General features: G+C 37.0%; 2 protein-coding genes across 3 annotated transcripts; both read left to right on the top strand.

The window, feature by feature from the left end:
• Positions 1–230: 230 nt before the first annotated feature.
• LOC104215470 (uncharacterized) lies at positions 231–7,231 on the top strand. Of its 2 annotated transcripts, none has more exons than XM_009765282.2 (7): positions 231–456; positions 2,397–2,674; positions 2,841–2,896; positions 2,990–3,068; positions 3,156–3,294; positions 6,355–6,468; positions 6,726–7,231. In XM_009765282.2, the coding sequence occupies exons 2-7, from the start codon at positions 2,505–2,507 to the stop codon at positions 6,915–6,917; spliced, it is 750 nt and encodes a 249-aa protein (XP_009763584.1). In that variant the 5' UTR covers positions 231–456; positions 2,397–2,504; the 3' UTR covers positions 6,918–7,231. The 2 variants fall into 2 exon arrangements, with proteins under 2 accessions (XP_009763584.1, XP_070027987.1); XM_070171886.1 differs by lacking the exon at positions 231–456 and adding an exon at positions 482–533.
• A 5,887-nt stretch (positions 7,232–13,118) lies between these two features.
• On the top strand, positions 13,119–13,625 carry LOC138889422 (uncharacterized). The gene has a single exon (XM_070172730.1). The coding sequence runs from the start codon at positions 13,119–13,121 to the stop codon at positions 13,623–13,625; it is 507 nt and encodes a 168-aa protein (XP_070028831.1).
• Positions 13,626–14,358: the final 733 nt, after the last annotated feature.

Below are 14,358 nucleotides of genomic sequence, written 5' to 3' on the forward strand. Positions count from 1 at the left end.
TTGGCCAAACATGCTATAAGAGTCATTAGATTTTGATTCAATAATGGGATTTTACGTAAATAGCTGGTTATATTTTATTTTTTTTAGTTATATACATAGATTATACATTAATTATATACCAATTTATATATATAATATATGAATTATACATATATATATATATATATATTTACACCTATATCGGTTATTTTTAATTTAAGAGGTTGCGTGGATGACTATTTGGGCTAATTATGCAGTAGAGGCAGCAAGATTCGGACCTTTGAGCAGCCTATATGCCAAAGGAACACCCGAATATGCGCAAGGTTCCCCAGACAAAAGATGCGTACATTCGCATATTCCCATAATTATTTTGTTCTCCGCTGGGACACGCTTCTTCATCTCTCTCCCTAAATACCCTTCTCTCTCTCTGCCCCCTCAACGCCCTATTTAGCGCATTGCCACATACCTATTTCACAGGTTCTTTTCTCTTTCCCTATCTTGCTCACTCGAATTTCAAGATCCTTTTTTCTTTTGGAATTTCAAGATTGATCCCTGTAATTTTATAATAATGACTTTATGGATTTTGATTTCCTTCCCCCCCCCCCCCCCAAGTTTCATGTTTCCCGTACCACCTTTATGACCCTAATGTTGAGATTCAGAATATGCATTAGTACTGATTAAGCTTCAATTATTGGGGAATTGACCCAAAAGGAAATGGGTTTTGCTAGGAATTTGAGGATTCAGCAATATAGTTTTAATTGTCATTCTGGTTATGGGTGAAGAAGGGAATTATACATACGTATAATTAACTCTTGTTTGATATTCTATTAAGTCAATTTTTAGCTTTGCAACTGACTACTGATGCCAAAGTCAAGATTTTTCAAATTCATTTTAAGATATGTGAATTGATAAAAAAATGCAAGCTTATGAGATTAACTTAAATTAATGTAAGAAGGAAAAATGGAATCTTTTTATTGACATATAAAACCATGAGATAAACAAGGGATATGAATCACCATGAAAGGTTCATAATAGAGTTTTTTACGGTACATTATTCGGTACCCCTTGATAGGAAGGTGCGGAGGTCAAGAATCAAGGTAGACGGCTAGTAGGTACATTATTCGGAACCCCTTGATAGGAAGGTGCGGAGGTCAAGAAACAAGTTAGACGGCTAGTAGGTAGTCGAGAGTATTAGTTCTAGTCTTGTGTTCTATTATTCTTAGATGTTTTAGTATTACTTGTTCCTTTCGGTTCGTTTTCTTACTGTCTTGTTGTTATTACTGCTTGGTGCTACTACTTTTCTTTTTGTCTTTCGAGAGCCGAGGTCTATCAGAAACAACCTCTCTACCTTCATGGTGGGGTAAGGTGTGCGAACACACTACCCTCCCCAGACCCCACTTGTGGTATTAAATTGAGTTTATTGTTGTTATTTGGTCTTTATTAAAAAACTGTTTGGGAAGGTTTCTAGATGACATTAGCAAGAAATTAATGACTTGAAGTTGATGTCTTCTTATAGAAAATTTTGATCTTAGATCAATTTCTGAATCATTATGTCACTTTACTAGGTTACAAGTTACGACTCTGATTCACCATTGACATGATAAGATTCTGCTGCTATATATGCAAGTTGTACTGTGTAATGGTTCCTATTGAGACAAAAAAAATGGCTAAAAAGCAGTAGCGGCTCTAGTGCATAGTTTATGGGTTCCAAAGAACCCAGTAACTTTTGTGCAGACCGTGTATTTCTATTAAGAAGCCCACTAACTATCTATAAATCTTTTACTGTGAGCCCAGTTACTACACTTGAAATCTATGTAGGAACCTATAATGTTTAAATCTTGGATCCGCCTCTACTAAAAAGTATATTAGTTGAGCTAGTGAAGTGTAATCTAACTCCCGGAGTATTCAAAGCTCAAGCTTCTAGAAAATCGGATGTGGTTCAATAATGAAAGTATTCAAGAAATTGTGGCAACTTCTAAAATTTCAATCTGAGATAGTTTCTTTACCTTCTGGTACCTACTCCTCAATGCAGAAACAAAAATTCCATGCATCTGAGGATACCTAAAAGATAACCGTTGAGAACAGATAGTCATAAACCTAGAAACAATTGAGCTCCTTATTTCTCCCCTCACCAAATGAAGTTTTGCAAAGAAATGAACAGGTTAGCGAGTAGATCTAAAAAAGAAGATGATATAGTGCAAATAAAAAGGTGGCATACATTTAGGGTGTAAAATGTAAAGAACCCTATGGTTTTGTAAACAATGCTGTGTGAAGCAATAATTCTATAGTTTATTAAGATCTTTTGTGGTGAATCCCTGGTGTTCTCTGGAGGATTTTCTTTGCTTAAAAGAATTTTAGTATATATTCTTGATCACTCGAAAACATGAGAATTCGACTGATTCCTTTCCTTGTTACAGAAAAGCACAGAAGTGGTTGGATTATTGCACGTTAACTGGTAAATATTGGTATCAGCGTGTTAATGCTGGCAATCAGTCATATTCATTTGACTGATTGCCAATTAGCAGATGGGTACCCAGAGTTCACTGAAGCCTAATACAGCCTTAGCGGGTGTGCATGGTGTGCAAGTGGTGCCTCATTCACCATTTGCATTGGAAGAGATAAAACAACGTGGGGACTTGCATCAACCTCGTCATGAAAGTTTTTCTGTTGGAACAAGACATCAGCTAATAGTTCAGTAAGTGAAAAAAAATGAGGTTCTCTCACTTGACCTCTAATCATTTGTGCGGAGGTGCTTTTCTATCTTCTTGAAGTAACGTAGATGATTGAATTGTCAACTCAGATCCAAAGTTAGGATTCTTGTTGAATAAGAATTTGACTCGTCATGTTATCTTGTTCACCAGGAGAGTTTGGCAGCAAAGGCCTGGTTGCCTGAGGCCCATCCGTTGCTGTCTCCACGGTAAAGATACAAAGAGCAATCTCTTTTATTATTACTTAGGTGTATCATACTGCCTCCAACATATTTCTAATCGATCAGTTGTTTTTCTTTTAGGTGATAGTACTGTTGCTGAAACTATTGCTAATGTGATCACTTCTCTTCCTTTTATTGCACTTGGACTTCAGGCTCCAAGGTCAGAAATTTAATTTTCTAGAGCTGCTTTAAGATGACCACATTTGATTACTCGCATAATCTTTAATTTCTTTGTTTGTTGCTGCAGGAAGAATCTCCATTGCAAACTTTATGCAAATTCTTTGATTGGAGTTGGAATTGCCTCCACTTTGTACCATTCTTCAAGAGGGAAAATAAGACGGTATCTGAGATGGGCTGACTACACGATGATAGCAACAGCAACAGTGGTAAGTCTTAAGCAGTTCATTCATTTTTAAATCTTTTCAGGATCTTTATGTTGCCTAGATATTACAACATGCAATTTTGTTTGGATCTTTAATCACACAAGAAGTCTTTCTGAAAATTATATTATTGATAACTACATAATTCTTCAACACCAGAAATAAAAAAGTGCAAAGAATTAGGAAAGGTCTGTGCCATCGACATTGAAATAGCAGGAGGGTGTGCTCGAATAGACTACTTGGTCTCCATTTGCTAAATTATGTGAGAGGTATCTACGACACATGGAAGTGATGATCCTTTCCATTAGAGTGCTCAAATTCCTAGAAATGCTTATTTTTGGATGCCAATTAGATAGAGCTATGCTGGAATTTTGGTGTACTACCTTGAGAAAAGCATCTTTTTGTGTTTTGAGAAATTTTATTCATTATGAACTTTCTATCAGATAGTACTTCTCCAAAAAAGATGATGCAATCTTCGACATTTAAGTCTCAAGTACCTCAAAGAAAATACTAAAGCTACACCATTCCCCTAATGACCATTTTTATTTTTTTGTGTTTTATTCCCTGGACTAATACATGTTTAAATGTGATTAGTTTTACTAGCAATGCTATATTAGACTTATGAGTTTGTTTTCTCAATGATTTTATGAAGCACATACAAATTCCATTATGTTTAGTAAGTTCACGAATCACAACGTTGCGCAGATTTAAAAAGATTCATCAAAAGAAAATAACTTTTCTACATTTTGCTTTGGCTAACATTTTGAAAGGGATAATATTCTATGTTCTCTTTTCTTATGTTTTCGAAAAACATAATGTGCATTTTTTATTGTACCAGCATTACTAGTTTGTTTGTTTTTTCTTTCTATAGTATTTTTTTTTTTTTTTGGTAACTAACTTAATTTTATTAATCACCAAAGCAATCAATTACAAAGCCATAGCTAAGCCAACAAAGCTAGCTATATCAATAGGAAACAAACAAAGAAAAAACTCCTACTCCAAAACTACCTACTCCACACTTTGATCATCTCAGAAGACATGGGACTGTAGGTGAGCTTTGATTCTAGGGGGTGCCAGAACACAGCAAATATAAGCTATCTCCTTCGCAATGTTTTCATACTGTCTACTCCTTTGGTCAAATATTCGTAAGTTCCTCTCAATCCAAGTATGGTGAATAGCCTCTGCATAGACCAGTTTGAAGATCAGTGCTTGTTGGGATTTCCCTCTTGAACACTTGATGACCCATTGGCTTTATTCACTCCAGTCTCTTGTAGCAGGCTCATGTAACTGTATCCAATGCCTTACTTTTGTCCATACAGCTCTTACATACGTACAGTGCACAAACAGGTGCTCCTTTGTTTCTTCCCTCTCTTTACATAAGGCACACTGTGTATTCACATGTATACCCCATTTGTTTAACCTATCAGTTGTCAGTAGTCTTCCATGCATCAATAATCACATTGTGAACTTTGCCTTTGGTCGTGCAGCATTGTTAAACATGATGCTTTTCCATTCAACCCTTGCATAGTCACCAAAAAGATGGAAGTATATTTGTCTGATTAGGCTCTTCTTAGGTGTCTGTGCAAGTATAATATTCTCTAAGGAACCTTGAGCTTCAAAGATCAACCTAACCATCCAGCAAGCCTGTTGAGGGGCCGGAGTATTGTTGAATTGCTGATTTTTGATGTAGTAAGTATGGATCCATCTGATCCATAACTTATCCTCCTTACGAGCCAAATCCCAGCATACTTTAGCTATAGCAGCTTTGTTCCATATTTGTAGATTAGTAAGGTTCAGCCCACCTCCAGCTATAGTATCTTGTTAAAAGGGGATTCCTGGCATATTTTTGGTGGGCTAATAAGTTTTAATTAATTATTTCACAAACATGTTATGTGCTATGTAAATTACAAGTATGTTTTCTGTATTGAGCCGAGGGTCTCTTGGAAACAGCCTCTCTACCCTTCGGGGTAGGGGTAAGGTCTGCGTACATATTACCCTCCCCATACCCCACTTGTGGGATTATACTGGGTCGTTGTTGTTGTTGTTGTTGTTGTTGTTGTTGTTTTCTGTATTACAATGCATTAACTATTACTAGATAAATCACAAAACTGGCGGTTCCAATATGCGAGACTAAGGGGAGCGAAGTGTGTTGCTATGCTCAGCAAGAGAAGAATAACCAAATAACAAAGGTGCTATATTTAATCATCAATAACCGAGTATAAAGCTTCTGGTGGAAAAGATATCTGATTGTTCTGCTGTCGCTTTTCTTTCTTCTTTGATACCACCATTTTAGTAATTAACCACTCTTTTTTCTAGAAGTAACAATTTTTCTTTCTACAGAAGAAGCAAGCCCATTTTTATAAAGCAAGTATTTCCACAACACTCCTTTCATATCATTCTTGAGATTAGCTTGGCCATTTTCCACTTCAAAAGAAAATGTGAAGTGGGGCAGAGACTTATAGTAGTATCGATGGGAGTCTATAACACAATAAGAGTGGTTTCAATTATCATTTCCCTCTTTCCCCTTCCCTTTTATTTTTTAGTAAGTTAAGATGATTTCTTCCTATCTATCTGAATCTTAGCGGATAGAATTACCGGTAGCTCTGGTGGTAATAGTTGATGTGCACACGAGTTGGCCTAAACACCACCGTTATCCTATATATGTTTATAGTTTGAGTCAGAGCCTATAAAACTGCCCGCATTTGTATCAAAGAGCATATCTTACTTGCATTTGTATCAAAGAGCATATCTTACTTGATGTTTCGAGCTCTCTTTAAATTTTGCTCTGTAAACCTTTCATGTGGAAGCAAGCTTTCTCTCTCATGTAGGAGTATTAGTTTTCAAGGAGAAAAAAATCCCTCCATATTCAAGTTAGTTTTTGAGTTCGTCATTATCAGTTATTATTATTATACAACAATATTTAATCAATATTTTTAAGTTTTTATAATTAAACTCTTGAGTTTTGTTCTGCTGGTGCTTTACAACAAGTGGTGCTCTGAAACTTTTTAGCTTCAAAATAAGCCAACTTAAGTGTTGATTTTTTTTTTTTTTTTTTTTTTTTTGCAGTGTTTATCAAGGGCACTAAGAAATGAGAATCCAAAATTGCTGATGGCAGCATCTGCTGTCCTCCTACCGATCCAGCCTCTGATGGTTTCTGCTGTTCACACTGGAATTATGGAGGTAGATATCTGCGACCGAAATGTGATGCTTGAATGAACCAAATTTCACTACCATTTATTCTCTTTTACATTGAAGTTCCAAATGTGATATTCAGAACGAACTGAACTTCAGTACAATTTTATTCTGTTCTATGTTTAAGATTTTAATCGTGATATCTTCCCTCTATACTCTCTTCTACTGGTGTTTACATGCTTTATAGGAACCATCTTTTCCCTCCTTTTTTTTTTTTTTTTTTTTTTTTTTTTTTGGTTTTGTAGGTTGCATTTGCAAAAAGAGCAATCCAAGATCCAGAACTGAGAATGGCCCACAATGTGCATAAAATGTCATCATTGTTAGGTGGCGCTCTTTTCATCGCTGATGATGTCTTTCCTGAAACACCTTTTTTGCATGCTGGTTGGCATCTTGCTGCTGCTGTTGGTGTGAGTACTTGCAATAAGCTTCTTGAGTAGGCTGATATTGCAATTAAATTTCCTGTCAAATTTGTCGAGACCACTTGCCGTTGCCGGCAAAGATTGTCCATTTATTCAAACAAGGAAGTAAAAGGCACACATTGAGATCTTGGATTAGTCTTGTAATTCAATGGTCCATCCTTGTTTGACTATTCGTTGATAGTGTTTATCGGGTTAGTTATTTACAACCATAGAACTATGGCAATTAGTGTTGCTCTATATTTATTATGCAATGTAAACATTATTTGCAAGACATGATATATCTGCAGTCTTGCTATGAACTTTTCTGTTGTTGAAAGTCCAGTATTCTTGAAGTCGAGCGCTACTTTTATGGAATGTTTTTCATGTGAATTCTGTTGAATATCTGCAGTTCATCTAAGATGTGTAAATGGGATTATCTTGAACTCGTTTGTTTCACAATTTGCTGTGGAACTGCTTGTGTTGACAAATTGCTTCACCACCTGAGAATGGCCATACAAATAGCTGTAGAATCAAGAAAGAGCTCTATGTAGCAATTTTACTGACTTACCTTTGCCTATATTGTTCTGTCATTTGGGCTTGAACTGCCTACAGCAATTTGCCACATACAACATCAATTCAAATTAAATCTAGTGTGCGGCAACAACAGTAAGCTACAGTGGCAGATTCAACTACGGGTTTATGAGCAGAGAGATGGAACCAGGATTTCAACTTTACGTGTTCTGGATTTTAGGACGACAACTTCAAGTGCTAATAACTAGATTTCAAATTTAATATTTGTATGTATTTTAATGAATTTTTTAACATATACATTATCTCAGCAAAAGCTACCGGGTTTGACCGAATCCGTAACTGGATTTCTAGCTCCGCCCCTGTCTATGAGCCACTCTGCTAAGGTAAGGGCATGTTGGGACCAAATTCAAACGGATGGCAAATTTTCCATAATTGAGGGACACTTTTGACCCTTTCCCCTAAATTCAAATATACATTTTAAAAAAAGTTTTCTCAACTGATATAGTATCCAAATTTTGGATCCGCCACTGTTTCTGTACCCCGACAATTTCACACTATTTCCTCAAACATGATAATACTTACAGCATAGAATAAGTTTATAAATTGAATGATATGTTCTTATCTCCACCAATTATTTGGCTTGTGCTAGGAAATAAAGAAACATTCAGTTACTCTACTTTCCAAAGTATGTGTAACATCTTAGGACCACTTTTTACCTTTCAATCATGTCCTTTTGGCCATGCTTACCAACCATATATGACTCAAGGACGAATTGATTGTCACCATCTCAAGGCAATAAGAATGGTGCACATAAATTTGGTATATCTTTTACGTAATTATTAAAGTTGTCACCTTTCCTTTGGAACATGGCCTCCAGGACGAAGTTAGCATAGGAGTTGCGCATTCGGCCGAATCCAATAATATTAGTCCAATATTTGTATTTGTCTTACAAAAAATATTGAATATGTATAAATTGTTAATTTAGAATTCAGTAACATAAACGAACTAGAATCCTGAACTCAACTGTAGGAAATGAGAGCAAAAAAAAATCAATAATAACACTGCAATATTAATGTAAATAAATACACGGATTGGCTTGAATCGTGCTGGGCACTGTCCTAAGAAACTATTTCAGCAGTGTAAAATGTCTCTCCAGGATTAAACAAGCCTACCTATAATTAGGAGGATACAGGAATCAACAAAATATTAAATTACAAACTCAACTATTTAAAAGAGGGTAACAAAGAAAGTAGACTATAAAAGTTTAAGGAGGAAAGGAAAATGCCGACGATTGAAAATTGCTTCAGCTGAGGGTATAAGCTATAGTAGCCCAGCTTATGAAATAATGTTCATAACTCATGTTACCGTTGCTTCAACAGAAAGAAGTTTTCAAAATTAAAATTGGCAAAATCTTATTTAAGAACAATAATGTCACAAGAAAGATTAAATGGATTAGCTATATTGTCAATTGAGAAATACTTATTAAGAGTTTTTGATATAAGAAAATTATTAATAACTTTGTATCTAAGAAAAATAAAAAAATAAATAGACTTCAAATAAATAATAAAAAAAATTAAAAAGTTAAGGTCTCTCATAGAGTTTGGTTTTAGGCCACAAAATTCGTCGGGCCGTCCCTATTAATAATGCTAATAAGGGAAGCGGCTCGTCTGTAGCAATCCAATTCGAATTACTGGTCGTTGGGAGTCCTCACGTAACGGATGTTTTCACAACCTCATTATCCCTAATTAATGATGCAGAGAACAAACTATAGCCGTTTTCTGTATGAATAAGTGAATCTCCCTACACCCATAATGGTAATGGTATTTATATAGACTGCATTTAGTCTTAGGGTTAGACTTAATGGATCGGCCAATAAGCTAGCAGTCCTTACGGATGTACTAGGTCCAAAATGCCCTAGTATATTAAAATTAAAAATCTCTTTAATTGAACTGAACCCAATCATTGCAATTGTTGCAAAATTCCTTGTTTGCTTAAGAGGGTTCTAAAAGGTACAATAAAATACTCATAAGTCATAACTAATTCCAAGAGATAATGAGAAGTCACCATATATAGTGCGTTTATGGATGAATTCACTGCAATTCCCTTCCTTTAGGTGATATATGAAGAATCCAATTTTTCCATTAATGGATACTCTGGTCCTATCCTATACTATACTATACTATGTATATAAAGAAGATATACCAGAATCCTTTAGGTCGATCCATCCACCACTATTTTTGGACTTTCTAGAATTAAGGACCTGATTTTTTGTTTTTCTTTTTGTGAATAAAAAAATGTATGAGATGATTACACATATATATCCGTCGATGGATATATTGACCAATATTCTTGACCAAAAAGCAAGGGCGGAAACACCTTATTCTAGGGGTGTGCATTCGAATCGATTTATCGATAAATCAAATCGATTATTTGTTATCGGTTTATCGATATATCGATTTCGATTTCGCTTTTGAAATTTTTCTTATCGAGTAATCGATTTCGATTTTGTCCTCTTCGGTTATCGGTTTATCGATAAACCGATAAGATATACTTAATTCTTTTTTTTAACCATTATTCTATAATACCCTTCCTTTACCCTAAGTACCTAACCCTATTATTTCATCTACCACATTTAAGAAATGATCATATTTAAAGCTCAAGGGAATGAAGTTCAAATTAATGGAAAATAGAATTAGCCGTGATGATGTATTTTTATTTTTTTATACCGTTGGAGTGTTTGTGGCATACATTTGATCCCTTACTTTAGTTTCGTTGCATGTGCTTGTTGACACAGTTTTTATGTTATAAACGGTATTCGTCTTATTTTAACTTATTTTTGTCCATATTAGCTAGGCGTGTTTATAGCAATATACTTTCCGTAGAATCCCGCAAATTTTCTTATTGGTGTAATCGATAAGCCCCAAAAATCGATAAATCGAAATCGAAAAAATCAAAACCTTATTGAAACGATAACGATAAGCATATGTATAAATCGATAATCGATAAGTAATTATCGGTAAGGGTCAAAATCGAATCGATAAATCGAATGCACGCCCCTACCTTATTCCAAGTGGTTTTATCCGGCACGCTTGATCGGTAAAATACATATATAAGTAATATGCAAAGAAATAAATATGGGGTTAGTAATACAGTCTTACTATCAAGTCAACTTGTCACTTTAAAAATAATTAGAATCTACTGAAAAGGTCTATCTATATTTGTCTCTATACTATTAAATATTATCTATATGAATCCTCGATTATACTATTCGACACTTTCTGCCCATTTAAACATATTTATCCTCTAATCTAACTGACCCATTCCTCCATACACGTGGCTGCATTTTAAAACCCCAACCCATATTTCTCTTTTTTTATCCCTAATACCTATACCCACCCCAACCAATTCTTCCCCTACCGAGTACCAACTGGAGAGTTATGCCATTAATGGATGTCAAAACCATACTACTCCATTAGCTTCTTGTTCTCCAGTATTCCTATGCATCTCCACTCTATCGCCTCCTTGATTGCGCAAAGCTTCTCGGTTTCCAACTGATAAGAACCAGAGAAAATCTTGTCAGAACTAATCCAGGGCCGATTGGAATTTGTTGAATTTTTTTTTAACAATTTCTTCACTAATACATACTCTAACAATTCACAGGTCACTTGAAAAAAATAATCACAGCTCACTTTAAAACCAAAAAAATAATAATTCATAGCTCACAGAAGATACGCGCACAGATATACACAATCATGGGTATCTATATTTGGGTTCTATTGGAAATTAATCAAAATTTCTTCTTCTTTGCACTATTCCTTGGAACCACAACGGAGTAGTGTTTACAGAGCTTTATTCAAATTTAGAGTTCCTCCGCGGATGATGTCTGTATGGATCAAAATCGGACTTGGGAAATCGGCCGTGGGGAGATCGTTAAGTGCGAAGACTGTTTCGATTTGGCGGCAAATCAGAGGTCGATGCAACAACGAGCCGTCGCTGAGCAAGCGGTTGAAGCTAAGGTCGAATAGCGAGGAGTAGGAATAACGGCTAGTGCAGTCTTGGGACTAGAGATGAAATGTTGTACTTTTTTAGAATATACAGAGAACATCCCATATAAATAGAAAAAGGGAGAGAGGCAAGAGGCACGTGAGATTCATTTCCAAAAAACTATTGTAAGAAGTTGACCCTTGAGAGAAAAAATACAAAGTTCACCTTTCTATAGTGATTGATTTTATCGATTATTCTTCCCTTCCACTCATATGATCCAAGAAAGCATTGTGCGTTTTCTTATCTATTATCATATTTTGTTGTAGAAGGAAGAATCTTCTACATCATTTGATATTTGGGAATTGTTCTTCCTATTTACATTTATTGCTCATCATTCATTCTTTATTTATTCACAAAAGCGCGCATTTAATGATTGAATACACGAGTCTAGGCACTAAGTAAACGGTATCAATTAAACTCTTAGCTAGATCTAAGAATTATTATACTTGACTAGGATTCACCTTTCACCTCAGTTATCTTTTAATTAGTTTAACAAAGAGTACTATACTTTTTGGTCAAATAATTTGGCGTCGTCTGTAGGGATTTTCTAGTCAAAATCATAGTCTTTCTATATCTACAAAAACACACCAATAGCAAAGTACAAAATTTTCTTTCCCCTACTTGCATAATCTAACATGGCAGGAAATGGAGAAGAAAGACTAAAAGCAGTAGCAACCCTTGCTACTAATCTCCTAAATACCATCAATGAAGCTCACGAAAAAGACGAGGAGAACGTGATACCGAGCGCCTCACCCAGACGAAGTGATTCACCCCTCTTCATGGCAGCGTTACCGGTTCTCATGGAAAGGGAGCCTCTACGTCCACTACGGAAGAAGCACCACCAGCGGTAAATAAGCTACTAGAAGCATGACTAACGAGTACACTGAACAGTATACTCGATGAGCAACATATTCGCCATTAAGCAATCACCTGGCGAAGGACGCAGAGACTTCCTCGCCCGATTCAACCGCGTAAGAATGACCTTTTCGAATGTATCTGAAGGAATGGCAGTGGCCGCTTTCCAGAATGGGCTGAGTATAAGTAGGTCGCGGGCGACCAAAAAGTTGCTAAACCGACTCATGAAATACCCTCCAACCCCTTGGGACGAGATACATAATGCCTATTGTGCCGAGGTAATAGCCGACGAGGATGATCTCAACGGACCTACTCAACGTCTGAACTCGATCCAAATGGAATCTAGAAAAGACCGAAGAAACGAAAGCAGAAGAGATCTAGCAGGGTCACGACCTAATCGAGAAAGACATCAGCCTTACATCAAAGGCACTCTCATGCGCATCCACTTCACGACGAAGGTACATCCAGGCCGCGAATGGCAATCCACCGAAATGAAATAGGTATGCCCCCTTATTATCAGCTCACAATTTTTGTGTTTTCCCCTAAAAACAGTCTATGCATTAGTAAAGCTCGGCCCAAATGTAAAGTGGCCACTGAAGATGAAATCCGACACAGCACCAGAAAGTTAAACGCCCTTTGCAAATTTCATCAGGAACGGGGTCACAAGATTGAGGACTGCATCACCCTTAGACAGGCTTCACCAAGGGCACCTAAAAGATTTGATGAGCGATCGAGGGAGGGCCAACTTCCCAAGGGCGAGAACAGCATTAAGGGCCACCCAAACCACCTTCCCCGGTTCGGACCATCCAAATGATCATCGGAGGAGGCGACGACGCATCAATCAACAGCGTGAAGTTCACCACCACTCAAAAGCTCAAGCGGTCAATCATCCATGAATGGTATGACGAACTCGAAGAAAGTATCATCTTCGATAAGTCAGATACCAACGGTTTGGTCTTTCCTTACTATGACACCCTTATCATTACTTTACGTGTTCTTGATACTGATGTAAGATGTATCATGGTCGATGATGGAAGCGGTGCGTGCATCATCCATCGTCGAGTTCTCACCCAAATAAAGCTCGAGGACAGGATAGTGCCACATTGTATCACACTAACAGGTTTTAACAATGTAGTTGAGCGGACATTTGGAGAAATTCCATTGCCCGTCTTGGCCGGCGACGTTACCTTGGAAACCACATTCCACATCATGGACCAGGACATGGCATACAACGCCATCATAGACCGACCATGGATACACGCCATGAAAGTCGTCCCCTCCCACTTGTACCAAGTCATTGAATTTCCCACTCCTTAGAGAGTATTCTGCATCCGAGGAGAGCAACACACGGCTCGAGAATGCTAACGCACCGCCAAGACTGTACATACACCCAACAGTTGAAAGGAAAACCCGAGGAAGCATAGCACTTAACAAAGTCGGGGTCGGATGGCGATGAAAAGAAAGACATCATCAGCGACCCTGAAATCATAGAAGCCATGGGGTCAACCGTAGAGGACCTTGACCCCGTCCAACTAGATGACGATGACCACAACAAGAAAGCTTTCCTCAACCATAAACTCCAAGATCCAGGTAAATTTCATCAACTCTTAAAAAATAACGTAGACCTATTTGCTTTTCCCATGCAGACATGCCAGGTATCCCAAAGGAGATAGCAACTCACAAGTTGAACGTCAACCCATTTTACCCCCTTATTAAGGTAAATGAAATGAAAGTTCAACTCTGTAATAAACGACGTAGTTCGTAAAGAGGTCAAGAAATTATTAGTGAACGTCTCTATCAGAGAATCAAAGTACCCCCAGTGGGTCGCCAATGTAGTCATGGTGAAAAAAAAGAACGATAAGTGGAGGATGTGTGTAGACTGCACAGACCTGAACAAAGCCTGAACAAAAGACTCGTTCCCGCTACCCTACAATGACTAACTCATCGACGCCACAACCGGGCATGAACTGCTAAGTTTCTTGGATGCCTATCCGGGCTACAACCAAATCCTTATGGAGGAGGAAGACCAGGAAAAAACCACCTTCATCAC

The sequence above is a fragment of the Nicotiana sylvestris genome, chromosome 4 (genome assembly GCF_000393655.2).
Source record: "Nicotiana sylvestris chromosome 4, ASM39365v2, whole genome shotgun sequence".
Taxonomy (NCBI): domain Eukaryota; kingdom Viridiplantae; phylum Streptophyta; class Magnoliopsida; order Solanales; family Solanaceae; genus Nicotiana; species Nicotiana sylvestris.

Excerpts from the sequence above, each read along its gene's own strand:
- LOC104215470 (XM_009765282.2), top strand. The coding sequence starts at position 2,505 with ATGGGTACCCAGAGTTCACTGAAGCCTAATACAGCCTTAGCGGGTGTG. Across the intron at positions 2,897-2,989 it reads CATCCGTTGCTGTCTCCACG|GTGATAGTACTGTTGCTGAA; the intron begins GTAAAGATACAA and ends TTTTTCTTTTAG. Across the intron at positions 6,469-6,725 it reads TTCACACTGGAATTATGGAG|GTTGCATTTGCAAAAAGAGC; the intron begins GTAGATATCTGC and ends TTGGTTTTGTAG.
- LOC138889422 (XM_070172730.1), top strand. The coding sequence starts at position 13,119 with ATGATCATCGGAGGAGGCGACGACGCATCAATCAACAGCGTGAAGTTC.